The 14,983-nt window shown below is 40.5% G+C and overlaps 1 protein-coding gene across 1 annotated transcript in view; it reads left to right on the forward strand.

Moving 5' to 3' along the window:
* The window catches only part of C4BPA (complement component 4 binding protein alpha), a 41,242-nt gene extending 27,495 nt beyond the window's left edge, over positions 1-13,747 (forward strand). Inside the window, exons 7-12 of the mRNA XM_060130409.1 lie at positions 3,111-3,293; positions 4,920-5,120; positions 6,218-6,406; positions 11,431-11,604; positions 12,608-12,783; positions 13,332-13,747. Of these exons, the coding sequence (XP_059986392.1) occupies positions 3,111-3,293; positions 4,920-5,120; positions 6,218-6,406; positions 11,431-11,604; positions 12,608-12,783; positions 13,332-13,505 (1,097 nt within the window). The 3' untranslated portion in view covers positions 13,506-13,747. The remainder of the gene's footprint in view (positions 1-3,110; positions 3,294-4,919; positions 5,121-6,217; positions 6,407-11,430; positions 11,605-12,607; positions 12,784-13,331) is intronic.
* The last annotated feature ends 1,236 nt before the right edge of the window (positions 13,748-14,983 follow it).

The raw sequence follows: 14,983 nt of genomic DNA on the forward strand, positions 1-14,983 counted from the left end.
CTATTTTAAGTGGCAGATCCACTGCCTTTACTATATATTTACCTTTACCAGTGAGATTTTTTTCTTTCATATATTTTCTTTTCTTTCTTTTTTTTTTTTTGGTGGTACATGGGCCTCTCACTGTTGTGGCCTCTTCCATTGCAGAGCACAGGCTCCGGATGCACAGGCTCAGCGGCCATGGCTCAGGGGCCCAGCCGCTCCACAGCATGTGGGATCTTCCTGGACCGGGGCACGAACCCGTGTCCCCTGCATCAGCAGGCGGACTCTCAACCACTGCGCCACCAGGGAAGCTCCATATATTTTCTTATTTCTAGTTGTGGCCTTTTCTTTTCTGCTTACAAAAGACCCTTTATATAACATTTCTTGTAAGGCTGGTTTAGTGGTGATGAACTCCTCTTGTTTTTGCTTGTCTGTAAAACTCTTTATCTCTCCTTCAATTGTGAACGATTCCCTTGCTGGGTAAAGTATTCTTGGTTGTAAGTTTTTTTTCCTTTCAGCACTTTAAATACATCTTGCCACTCCCTTCTGGCCTGCAGAATTTCTGCTGAAAAATTATCTGGTAGACTTATGAGGGGTTCTCTTGTACATGACAAGTTGTTTTTCTTTTGCTGTCTTTAAAATTCTCTATCTTTAACTTTTTTCTTTTTTTTTTTTTCTTTTTGTGGTATGCGGGCCTCCCACTGCTGTGGCCTCTCCTGTTGCGGAGCACAGGCTCCGGACGCTCAGGCCCAGCGACCATGGCTCACAGACCTAGCCGCTCCGCAGCACGTGGGATCTTCCTGGACCGGGGCATGAACCCGTGTCTCCCACATCGGCAGGCGGACTCTCAACCACTGCACCACCAGGGAAGCCCACTTTTGTCATTTAAATTATGATAATGTCTTGGTGTGGATCTCTTTTCATTTATCTTGCTTGGGGTTCTCTGTACTTCCTGGACCTGGATATCTGTTTCCTTCCCCAGGTTAGAGAAATTTTTAGCCATTATTTCTTCAAACAAATTTTCTTCCCCTTTATCTTCTCTATTCTCCATTAATGAAAATGTCAGTTTCCTTGATGTTGCGCTAGATGCATCTTAAACTAGGCTCATTAATTTTTTTTTTCTTTTTGCTGTTCTGATTGGGTGATTTCTACTATTCTGTCTTTCAGATCACTTATCCATTCTTCTGTACCACCTAACCTGCTATTGATTCCTTCTAGTGTATTTTATTTTATTTATTGTATTCTTCAGCTCTAACTGGTTCTTTTTTATATTTTCTAACTCTGTGTTATTAAAGTTCTCTCTGTGTTCCTTCACTCTTCTCCTGAGTTCAGTGAGCATCTTTATAATCATTATTTTTTACTCTTTATCAGGTAAATTACTTATCTCTATTTCATTAGGGTTTTTAAAAATAGGGTTTTATTTTATTCTTTCACTGGAAACATATTCCTCTGTCTCTTCATTTTATTTGACTTTCCATGTTTGTGTCTATGAATTAGGCAAAACAGAATGAGCATGGGCTGGGGGATCCTGGCACTCACTGCATTGGGTCTGCCTTTATGGTACAGTTGGAGCTGGAATGGGTGCATGTGGGAGGGGGTCCCAGGGTGCTCTGCCCAAGAACCACCCTGGGGGGATGGCTGGAGCTGGAATGGGTATGGGCTTGGGGTAAGTGTGTCCCAGCAGCAAAGTAAAAGTTGATTCTCATTCATATTGAGTTTACTGCCTGTCCAGGAAACTCTCTAGGGCAGCTATAATTTAGGTGTTAGTTTAGCAACCATCTCAGCAATCCAGATTGCTTCAATCTTATGATATCAAAATGTGCTTTCACAATCTCTTTAGTAGAGGAAGAGAGAAAATCAAATTGTCCCCTGGCTTTAAGAGCTTTTTTCCTGGAAATGACTACATATCACTTTGCATTTCAGCCTTTTGTCCAAAACTAGTAATGTGTAGACGCTACTCATCCTAAGGGAACTGAGGAATATCACCTTTTGTCTGTGCAGGAAGTAGAACTGGAAATGCTGTTTAGCACTTTTCATGTCAACCACATATACCTACAGAGCAAGCAAAACCTATTAAACACCGGAAGTTCAACAGGACAAAGCAAACAGTAATTGAGCAAGAAGAAATATTGTGGCATTGCTAGTTTGCTAATCTAAGGCATCTTCCTTTGCTACTAAGCACCCACACAATATCACTTACTATTCTGACTCAGCACAGGACACAATCAAATTGGGCATAAACGAGCATGATACTGCAAACCGTTTAAAATGCCTGAAGAACTCTCATGAGTTCAGAATGAAGGTGAAGGACAGGCACTGAAAGGCTTTAACCAAAATGTGCTGAATGTTAGAAAGATAACTCTGGCTGCAGAATGGACAACAATTTGAAGTGGGACAAAACTTAACCCATAGGTACCTGTTGCAACTATCTTGCTAAGTAGTGAAGCTCCTTCAACTGTTGCCATGGCAATGGGCCTGGAGAGAAATTGAGGAGTCCTAGAGGAATTAAAGTGGCAGGACTGACAGGACTTGATGACTGACTGCTGTGGGGTAGGAGGCAGGGGCAATTTGTTCTTTGCTTATGATGGTACAGCTCTCTGATGCCCTGGCTACCTCTGCATCATGACTATCACATCATTACCACTGACCACTGGCCCACCATCAAACTCATCCAGGAGAACAGGTCATTATAGGAAGAGGTTTTGAGGACCTCAAGATACGTCTTTTTTCCTGGATTATATATGGCTAGTTTTTCTTGGGAAAGTGAAGAAGTTAGAGTTATCCACAATCATCTCACAATAGAACCTACATGATGGGATCTCATTTTACTGAGGCTTTTAAAAGTTGGAAAAAGGGCTTCCCTGGTGGCGCAGTGGTTGAGAGTCCGCCTGCCGATGCAGGGGACACGGGTTCGTGCCCCGGTCCGGGAAGATCCCACATGCCGCGGAGCAGCTGGGCCTGTGAGCCATGGCCGCTGAGCCTGCGCATCTGGAGCCTGTGCTCCGCAACGGGAGAGGCCACAACAGTGAGAAGCCCGCGTACCGCAAAAAAAAAAACACAAAAAAGTTGAAAAAAAAAGCATATATATAAATATATATATAACCCATTTGTCTTTTCTTTTGAGTTTTTAGAAGTCACTTGTCCTCAGCCAGTGGTTAAAGATGGAAAAATAATCTCTGGATTTGGACCCATCTATACTTATAAAGAGACTATTGTATTTGACTGCAATAAAGGTTATCGTCTCAAGGGTAACAAGTTAATCCATTGTGGAGCTGATAACAGCTGGCATCCTCCTCCTCCCATTTGTGAACTCAGTAAGTATGGGCCATGAAAGAGTTTCAATGTCTGGCATCTAAAGATATCCAGAAATATTGATGGGGACATATTTATATGCCTAAGCCCATTTGAATCACAGTAAAAATTTAAATTTAGATCAACCCCTCAGTTTTTTTCTTGTTGGAAAAAAGAATGATTACACTACACTGTGCAAGGTCATATAACATCACAAAAGGCTGCCACACGCAGTTGTGCACACTACAACCCTAAAGAGAGATGTAGCATTGTAGACATTGTGGATTAGTATGTGTATTTCAATAATTTTCTTGCAGTTGATAGAAAATTGCTTTGTTCTAGCAAAAATCATTATATTATGGTGATTGTTTTAAAAGATATAAAGTGTCCTGAGGGAAAAATGCCTTTTTCTAACTTGCACAAAATTATTGTATGGACTAACTATGATTCTGATACTCTGAAATTATAAACTCATGTGGATCACTAAAAATTATCTTTTTTAAAAATTAATTTTTATTGGAGTACAGTTGCTTTACAGTATTGTGTTAGTTTCTACTGTACAGAAAAATGAATCAGCCATACATGTATATATATCCTCTCCCTTTTGGACTTCCCTTCCATTCAGGTCACCACAGTGCATTAAGTAGAGTTCCCTGTTAAAAATTATCTTAATGGTAACAATGATAACTTGGTGCTAGTCTAAGTACATAACAAGAATTAATTCAATGAATTCTGTCCAGAATTGTGGGCACTGTTATTATCCTCATTTTAAGGATGAGAAATACATTCACAGAGGTTATTTGACATGTCCAGAACAGGCAAATCCATTGAGAGAGAAAGAATTTTAGTGGTTTCCAGGGCCTGGGAGGAGGCAAGACTAGGAGGTGACTCCTAACGAGTACAGAGTTTCTTTTTGGGTTGACAAAAATATCCTAAAATTGGATAGGGGTGATGGTTGCACAACTCTGTGGATATAGTAAAAACCATTGGATAGTGTATTTTAAATGTTATGTTATGTGACTTGTGTCTTAATAAAACTTAAAAAAGACCCTCACCCTTGAAGATAAAAATAAAATAAACATCCAACTTGACAGATGTTTCTATTACATTTCCATACTGTGAACCACTAGCAGCAGCAAAGAGTGAAGAGGACAAGATAAAAGGTTTAGGCTCAGAAGTCACTTTGTGCATGGTTTGTTCTTGCCAAACCGTTAAATGATAAAGTTTCTGGTGTCATCTGGATAAGGGGAATGACTCTTGTTTATTTTCTCCTATCAGCCAGGAAACAAAAGAGTTAGATTTATTTGTCTGCAACATTTCTCCAGTCATATCCACCTAGCAAGCCCAATGCTTCAATTCAGATACCAAACTTTCTGAAGTAAAATGAAGAGGAAGAAGAATTCATATTTTGAATAGTTGGCACGACACACAGAAACCACTTGTTAGTGCCCTTAGTAAGAACCTCTCTGGTGCCTTGCACATTTGGGTGCATGTCCATGTGTGTTTTCTGGTGTGACTGATTCATCAGCTATGGCAGGTTGGTTCCTGGCTGAATGAGCACATGACACCCTTTGATAGGACAGGCTCATTGATCACTGTTGCATCCCTAGTAAGAGTGTCCTTTTCCCTTGTTCTTCCTTTATGGGCAGATGGCTGTGCTGGCTTACCAAACATCCCCCATGCCATCTGGGGAAGATATGGCTACCAGAAGCCAACAGAAGAGGCAGTGTATGATATTGGGACTGAACTGAGGTACTTCTGCCATTCTGGCTATAAACCCAAGGCAGATGGGCCCACGATTGTGACTTGTCAGAGAAATTTGGAGTGGACCCCATACATACAATGTGAGGGTGAGTTTCTTTTTTTTAAATTTTTTTGTATATTAAATATCCAGTATGTGATAGGATTTTCCATCTTGAATATAATTTTTTTCCTCAAGATAAATTTAGAATTATACTAATTGAACACAATAGTGAACAATTATTGCCAGAAGGGACCATAAATGTTTTGGAGCTTGAGGAGCTGAGAAATTATAATCTTATCCTGGTTCAGAATCAAATGAGACAAAACACAGAAGTCAAATGTTATGAAGATTAAGTATGAGCTTCATTACTGGTAAAGGTACAATGGAGAATACAGCTCCACCACCGCCCAAGTCGGACCTCCGTCACAGCCCTTTCCTCCCCAATGTAGACTTTGGGGTGCTCGACAGAAGGAAAGTCTGTGAAACAGTCATGAACTCAAGCAGCTGCAAGGTGACTTGTGTCTCATGTCTCTTGAGCCATGAGACTGTGGGCTGAAAGACCTGCCTCTAGAAGACAGGCTCTGACCCCTGACCCAGTGCTTTTGCCTCAGTAGGATAGAAAAGAGACTCTCTCTAGTCTCACTTGGGAGTAAGTGAGGGGCTAAAAGATATATGGATGCAATTTTATGGGCCTCAATGGAATTGACAACATGCATTCTTCTACACATCTATCAGACTCTTGCCATTTTAGAGGTAAAGACACTGAGGCCCAGAATACAGGGAACTTTATTCTGTAGATTGGAATTTGAAAAATATGTGAAATGCACAAATAATGAAAAATGGTAACCCACTTATTGAAAGATTAGTCATTTCACATTAGGACTTAAAGTTCCACTGCAGTCATTCAGACTCATTTTGGGGAAATAGAATGAAAGATTTTAACAATATCACTGAATTAAAATATATTTAGTAAAAGTTATTGCCACCACTTAAATAACAAAGTATTGGAAACAACTGAATTGGAAACAAATGAGTTGGAGTGCTTTAGCAAATCAGGGCCAGGGAGAGCAGACTCAAATTGCCTCTGCTTTCCCAATCTCTCTTCAGTGGTGAGATCTTCTAAAGGTAGAAATTAGACTTTTAGCCATAGGGTCCTCCTCATGGTGATTTTACTAACCATTAGCATTCTTTTATATTTTTTAGAGGTTTGTTGCCCAGTAGTAGAACTGAACAATGGCAGAATCACGCCACTGAGAAAAAGCGACATTGACAATAGCTGTACCTATTTCTATAGAGATCAGATTTCATATACATGTCATGAGAAATATACATATCATGCTACATGCACAGCAGATGGCACATGGAGTCCCAAAACACCAGAATGTTACCCAGGTAAGAGCTTATGGAAGCATGTTATTTTAGAAGTTTTTCACATCAAAATTATGGAGATTGTTATTTTTTAATTAAAGTGTAGTTAATGTACAATATTACGTAAGTTTCAGGCATACAGCATAGTGATTCACAATGTTGGAAGGTTATGTTCCACTTATAAAAATTGGCTATATTCCCTGTGTTGTACTATATATCCTTGTAGCTTATTTATTTTATACATAGTAGTTTGTACCTTTTAATCCCCTACCCCTATCTTGCCCCTCCTAGCTTCCTTCCCCCCACTAGTTTGTTCTCTATATTTGTGAATCTGTTTGTTTTGTTATATTCATTCATTTTATTTTTTAGATTCCACATATAAGTGATAACACAGAGTATTTGTCTTTCTCTGTTTGATTTATTTCACTAAGCATACTACTCTCCAGGTCCATCCAGGTTGTTGCAAATGGCAAAACCTCATTCTTTTTTATGCCTGAGTAATATTCATATATATATATATATATATATATATATATATATATATATAACATAGATATAGATACACATCTTTTTCCATTCATCTGTTGATTGACACTTAGGTTGCTTTCATATCTTGGCTACTGTAAATAATGCTGGTATGAACATTCAAAATGATGGAGATTATTAAGGGAAGGTTTCAAATTAGGTAAAAGAGACATGGGCTGGTTGGCCCTGAGGACATGGTAAGCCCTCACCTGGAGCCCCTGAGAAACTGGTCTCTAGGGGAATCAGCCCAGGATGCTTTTTTGAGTCAAGCATAGGGGTTCCAAGATGGTTGAGTCTGTGAGGGTCAAATACAACAGTCCCCAAGGCAAGGTCATATTCAAGTGTGGAGCAGAAAGTTTTCATTCTTTCAGTCTCTCTGTAAAATGAAAAAACCTCAGTAAATTTGCCTCTAGCCTTGGGAACAGAGTTACAGTTCAGATGTGAAACCACTGCTACAGCCCAACTTAGAGAAGACTGTTGACAAACAAGTTGGAATGGTTCCAATAGCCTACCTTGCAAAACACCTCAGATTTGCAGAATTTCCTTTGTAAAAACAAGGGAGGTGTCGGAGCTTTCCTTTTAGATCAACAGCTTCAAATTCTTAGCATGGAAAATTCAGAGAAGACAGAAGTGGTTCTCCTTGCTTGTGGTTTTTTAATCCTATAATCAACACGCACCTCGGGTTGTTTGAGCTGGCCAAGGACCTGCATGAATGGAAGAGGAAAAGGCATAATTTCTCCTATTGGTGATACATGTAAGAAGAAAAGACTCGTCTCTACCCATCACTGAGTTATGCCAGAACTTGCCACTAAGAACTCAAAATGGGTGAAAGGTGATACATGGAAAAGTCTTCAGAAGTATTGGATAGACTGCTAAAGTGCTAAGACACCATCAAGAGACCCTGGCGGCTAGTAGCTGTGATCAACAGCAGGACTCACCTATGCTGGAAAGGCCTGGATGGAAGAGGAAGTGGACTGAACAAAGACAAGATTTTAGTAAAAAAAAAAAAAAAAAAAAAAAAAAAATCTGCTAAGTGAATGAAAGGATAGAAAATCAGATCTTAGAGATGAATGTCATTCTTCCCATCGCTTTTTGGAGGTTAAGAGTTGGAGTAGTACTAAAGAACAATCTAGAAGCAGATGAAATTATCAAATTTAAGTTTGATTTCTTCTCTTGGAAATCTACTCTTAGTTCATCTGAAGTATGTGTGAACTGCAGAAAGGCTCCAATGCTAGAATCTCTTATTCTGCATTTTTACCTAGAAGTTCCTATACCCTGATCAGCTGTGAGTATGTTGATCTCGGAACCCACTGGTTGAAGCATGTGGGCACCCTCCCAGGAAACCTGGTATTATTGTGCTGTTTATGGATCAACAACTTGAACATAGAACAAACTGCTTGGCTTTTGTCCCAGTGTCAAGGATGCTGCTAATACCACAGCATAATAGGGTTTTGGATATCCTTAAGGACAGACTCCCTCTTTGGATAATGGAAATTAGAACAATGAACTTCACAGGGTGATAAATATTAGTAACTGTTGTGACTTCCATTGAGAAAGAGGAAGTATGACATTGTTTATTCCCTACCATGCCTTTTTCATAATTTGCTTTTATAATGTAAATTTAGAATTTAGGAAATATGTAAAGCTGGTGTTTTGTTTGATGCTGATGTTTTTTATGTGTGGTACTTTTTAACCCTTAACATTGTTTGTATAATTTGAATGCAACAAATGAACTTGCAGTGAAACTCCTTTACTACAGCCTCATTCAGTTGGAAAAATGAAATCAAAACAAACAAACAAAAAAACCCACATTAGGTAAAAAAGTTCGTATACCCTGAATGATTTTAAGAGTGGATAAGTTTGTTAAAAAATACTGCCCCCTCAGTTCAACTTTCTCTTTTCCCCCACTGTTTGTTCCCATTCTTTTGAACTTCCTGGATTCCTTCTTTTTTCTGAATCAATGAAAAGAGCCCACATCTAAAAGATAAGCTAGACAGTTCAATTATTACCTTTTATTTCTTGGTATTTATTCTTTTTTCTTCTCTTCCTTCTAGTCCATATGGCTTCACCTACAGTATAAAACCTGCCCACATCTAGTGAACCTGCCTTTCTGAGCTTACTTCTTTTCTTCCTTCTCTATCTTCCATATTCTGGAACATCATCATGCCATCTACTTCTTGCTTATTCAGTAGAACTAACATGATGCCATTGATGTTCTGTATCAATATGATATTCCGTGGATGTCCACATGGTCATGATATCTCCAGACTCTATTATGACAGGGACTGGTGAGTTATCATAGCCAAGGTCTTAAAATGCAGATATTTGATCTTGAACCTTCCATGTGTATGCAAACTGTTTGTGACCTTGTTTTCTGATAGGGATGGAAAAGAAGGCCTCTGCTGAATCAGTGGCCTCACTTACTCGAAGACATATTAATCTGCTCTACCACATCTGGTACAGTGGCTGCAATAGGGGCTAAAATGCTGTTGGGTTTTCAGTAGCCTACTGGAATTCTCCAGAATCCTAATTTTTGTAGTAGACACACTGGTGAAGTACATGGGGATATGATGACCCCTCCTGCATCTTTAGTTCTTTAAGAGTGGCACAAATTTCTCCTTCTCCCCTACCCTTCAGTACATGATATTTTAAAAAAACTTACCTTCTTTGCCTCCAGGGGGAGGGTATAGGTAGTATCAATGTCTTGTACTTGACCTTCTTGGATAAGACAGCTCTAACCCCATAGGCCAAGGACCAATGTGGAGGTTGTACCAATGACCCATTTTGTCTATCCCGTTTATACTTTCAAAGATAATGGGGCTTCCCTGGTGGTGCAGTGGTTGAGAGTCCACCTGCTGATGCAGGGGACACAGGTTCATGCCTCGGTCTGGGAGGATCCCACATGCCATGGAGCGGCTAGGCTCGTGAGCCATGGCTGCTGAGCCTGCACGTCCGGAGCCTGTGCTCTGCAACGGGAGAGGCCACAACAGTGAGAGGCCTGTGTACCACAAAAAAAAAAAAAAAAAAAAGATAATGGAAAAGGCCACCAAATGGCTTAATAGGGGGGCCATGATAGTTCCAGGTATCCATGTCAACTCAAGCTCTATGTTCAATAATCCTTGGATTACTGTGCACCTCTCACCTGTGCACAGTTACCTATGTAAATAGACATAGGTTCTCTTAGAAGACTGGGGCACTCATTACTGTGTATACTTCCCAAGGTGTTGTAGTATCTTTACTTCTGGAAACTGTCTTTTTCCTTTAGTCGATGATCTCCAGACCTGACAACTGGCACAGGTCCAGAAACTGAACAAAGGATTATAACTTTTTATTGGACCAAATGCCAACAGCCTCCTGATCATCCATCCTTAATTTCTTTCGATGGTACAAATTGAGTCGTATCTGGTTGGCTGCTCATCTATTTTCACCCTTATGAATGCCATGTTCTATTAACCGTATTCCTAACTCTCAGGCACCTCTGGTTGTCTCTCTAACTTGCCACTCATTATGATGATTACATTTACTTAGCTTCTGAAGCATATAAGCACCTCTCAGACTGCGATTGCTAAGAGTGAAATTTGTTCTTTAATGTTCTTCGCATCATCAGCTCTGGCCTTTGATATGGGTGCTCTTCTTGTTAGGATATTCCTTCTGACCTTGGTACCTGTATCCTCCAGGCTTTCCCAGGGAACATAATCATTTGGTGGGGTTTCCAGCATGTGTGTGGTACATCCACTCCAGCATGCTCTCTTCTCTGAGTCACTTAATCTCTCTTTCTACCACGTGCCATGGCAACTCCAGCATTTGAATCTCATTGTCAGCATCATGTTTTCTATGCCTCAAGGAGGCATCTGAGGATAGTACTTGTAGATACTATAGCCTGTCAGTTTAATATTGTACCTGACTTTCCTGGTGCCCTGTTCTATTTAAATTTCTCATGCACTGTTTGTGGAACCTGACAGTGTTCCCTTTCAGAGAGGTACTCAGCACCATGCCACATCTATTATTCCAACCTGCAATCCACCTTTTTTATTCTTTCTATGAGCTCTTTTCTAAAATATTTTAGAAGACAGTAAGTATATTCTTGGGGGGTTGGATGGACAGGCTTGATTGGGAGCAATGAGTCAGAGATTGTGGATTTATTTCGCATCTTTACAGTCTCTCCCAGATGTACATCTCTGCATTTAGCCTGAAATCAGTGGAGTGTACCACTAGTACAATGAGACTTTGGACTGAATTCAGCCTTCATGCCAAAATGGTTCCTAAATAGTGTCAAGTTTAGTGAATTGTCAATAAAATGAAACAAATCTTAAGTGCTTGTCATTCCATCGGAGCCTTTCTAAGGTTCCCCAGCCTCACGCCTACAGAAGGGCAGCATAGGTCCTGGGTTTGGCTAAGTGAACAGATGGGCAGAGAAGATAGAAGGACAGAAGGAAGCCTCCTACAAACCACACAGATTCTGGGAAGTGTTGATATAAGCATTCAACACTCTGACTCTCTTTGATTTTTATGTCTCCCTTCAGGTTGCGATTCTCCTCCTGTCATTGCCCATGGACATCATAAACTAGTCAATCCATTATTTCCACTTGGAAGTGTTGAGGCTACATACAGATGTGATGAAGGGTACACCTTGGTTGGAAAGAACAAACTCTCCTGCTCTTCTTCAGGCTGGTCATCTGAAGCCCCTCAATGTAAAGGTAACTCCAGCTCTCTCTTCAGCTTTGTGTGTGGGGGAACTATCCTGAAAGGCTTGAGAGCACAGTTTCTTCTCTGCCAGAGGCAGCAAAAAAATATTTGATTTGATTTGATTTATTTAAAATACTTACTATATTCTGACAGTACCCAAAGCAAAAAGTACAGAGGGCACCACAGAAACATTAATCTCTCCTACTTCTTTCTCCCAGGTGCAAAATTCAGCCTCTGTGAGGCAGCCCCTATTCTTTGTTTCTTGTATACTTCCAGAAATATTCTACAGTTGGTACATCTTATCTGAGTGTAGTTGTGGCCCATAGCAAAATTGTCATGGAATGTTGGTCTAGCATGAATGTCGACTCCCATGGGATAATTGCAAGCGTCGTGGTGAGGTCACAGGTATTTCCATCACAGCCAGTGCAGGGCACCACCAGCCCAGGACATAGGCATGTTGTGAGTGGGGGACTCCTAGTGTGCCATCTGTGTGGGGACAAGAGGGGACAAGATCGGGTCTGATTGTTACATGCACACAAGTTTAATATCACTTTGTCATCAACAACCGCAGGGATTATTTGCCACCATTGTTTCCATTGCACACGGGAGGATAATAGGCGAGAGGGAAAATCTTGTATTCAGCATCTTATAGGGATCAAGATACGAGAGGTAGTTGATTTGATAGATGAGGATTTAGGGTCACATGCCCTTTTTATATTCTGTCATGCTATTTAAAATTGTTATGTCCTTGGGCAAGTTACTTAACTTTTCTGTATCTCACTTTCTCCTAGATAAAATAGTGAGACTTAAATAAGATAATCACATAAAGTACTAGCCCAAAGTCTAATACATAGCCAATGCTCAATAAATATGTTAATGAAAATTATTTTTGTTCTCAAGATGAAAGAAAAGGTAAAACAATTAGCAGCACTTCAATATAGTTCATTCGTAGTACCGTAGACTCATATCTTTTTCTTAGATCTACAGATTGCTTAAAATTATGTTCCATTTCAGCTTTGTGTCTGAAACCAGAGATAGAACATGGAAGGTTATCTGTGGATAAGGATGGATATGTTGAACCTGAAACTGTCACTGTCCAGTGTGACTCTCGTTATGGTTTGGTTGGTTCCCAAAATATCACTTGTTCAGAAAACAGAACGTGGTACCCGGAGGTGCCCAAGTGTGAGTGGGTAAGTGGCACAGTTCAAGGAAGTTTACAATCTATCAAACCCTAAAATGGGTGTGTCTCACTCAAAGGACTGTCCTGCCAGTAAAGGTGACATCTGACTTGTCAAGATTCATTCATGCAAAGGAACTCTCAATTTTGCCTTGAAGCCCTCTGGTCAGAAAGGAGTGGCAAGTTTTCCTGTTCTCACTTGAGAACAGGGAAAACTGAGCCCCTTTGGAGTGGAGGTTCTCAGATACCTGGGAGTACTGACTCCTTAACTTTACTTTTCTAGGGGATATGGTATACTGTTGTCCCATTTCTGAATGGTCAACAGAAATAGTCTCTGTTCCCACAGAGGCTTTCTGGGAGGCTGTCTCAGAGCAGAGTTATATTCCTCTGAGGAAGAAGATGGCGGGGTCCAAGGTGTTTTCTTGTTTTCCTGCTCATCCACCAGTTCTGGGTGGGTCTTGGTCCTGAATCTGTAGTCCTGCCTTTGTCAGCATGAACTATGCCCCCTAACAATTGGAAGAGAAGCCTTTTAAGCACACTCATCACATATTTCTCCTTTAGGAGTACCCTGAAGGCTGTGAGCAAGTGGTCAAAGGCAAGAAACTCATGCAGTGTCTCCCAGATCCACAGGAGGTGAGATTGGCCCTGGAGGTGTATAAGCTGTACCTGGAGATTCAAACCCTGGAGCTTCAGAAAGATGAGGCAAAGCAAGCCACTCAGGAGGGTTCCCTGTAATGTTTCTCATGAAGGGGAGGAAAATGTGCCTTGCTGCCTTAAATCCAATATGGATCACTTCAGTTAATCACCTTTACCATCTCTTTTACACCATCAATTGTGGTAATAATTATCTAGAAAGGGTAATTGGTTAATATTTAGTGCTTTGATACTGTAGAATTATTGATCATTTTCTGATTCATATTTTTGCTTTTCTGGACACAGAGTACACATTTTATCAATTAAACAATTTACATATCCAACAGTATTTTGTCTTCGTGGTCATTAGGACTCTGTGAAATGAGGTCTGTGAAAAAACCCATACATAAAGTTGATATATTTATTTTACTGTAGGGACCTTGGACATATGAACATGGGTTCACACCAATACATTTCCATGGATTGCCTTTACTCCACAGTTCACATGTACAAGTCACTCAGGTGTTCAGTATTTAGATTAAACATCAACACACCCCAAAAGCCTTGTCCGTTGTCCCCCATTTGAAGCAGTCACGCCCTTTTCTAAACCCCCATGCACTTGACCTCTGCCTCACTAATGCTCCCTTTTGGCTTGTGAGAAGGAGATTCATGTCGGTGTCTGATCTCCTGATTCCATCCTCAGGAAGAGACTCTGAAAGCCTGATGAGTGGAAGCCCACCCGGCAGCCACCTTTGTGCTCCCAAGTCCTTGTTCTGATATGGTCCTCATTTTCCTTAATAGAAAGTAAAATGGCTCAAGCAACTACCCCCCACATGAGGAGAAACCCCATATTAATCATATTTATGTCTCGGGGTGTTTGGCGACTTCCTCCAACACTTGCATCCTCTAAAATCTCTCTATCATTCATATCTCAGTTCCTTTGGTTGTTCTATCTCCTTTATACACAGAACTCTATGGGGGAACAGTGACCTCTTTAGTTTAATTCCCCCAAACATACTCCAATGAGACAAGGGTGTGTAGCAGGCTTTCACTAAACTTTAGATAGGTTTGAATTGCTATAGTAACCTACTTAATATAGAAGGTATCTGTCCATGGTCTTTTTTTTTATTCACTATTTTTTAATTCCAATACTGTATTTCACTCTATGTATAATATGCTCATTCATCTTCATATAGAAATACTGCTAAGTGAGTTACCATAACCATGGTCTTAAAAGCCATTTGTCTGGTCCTTTTACTCAGAATTTCTTTTGGTTGATGTTTATTTTGGGTTTCTCCTGAGACACGTGGGGATCTACTTTCCTTGGGAGGTTCCCCAGAAAGCACTGTGATTGAGTGGCGTAGTAAGATGGGGGAGTGAGGACAGCCTCAAGAGGTCATTGCTGTTGCAAGCAGAAGCTCAATCATGCTGACTGCCTTCTGGGAGCATGGGGAACACAATTCCGAGTTGTCTTTCTAAGGAGGATGAGCCTGGGTATTTATTCAACAGTACCCTCCTCTCATTGGTAAAGACTTGCTCTGGCAGCACTGACACCCAATCACATCTGACCCCATTGTGGG

Source organism: Lagenorhynchus albirostris, chromosome 2, assembly GCF_949774975.1.
Source record: "Lagenorhynchus albirostris chromosome 2, mLagAlb1.1, whole genome shotgun sequence".
Taxonomy (NCBI): Eukaryota; Metazoa; Chordata; class Mammalia; order Artiodactyla; family Delphinidae; genus Lagenorhynchus; species Lagenorhynchus albirostris.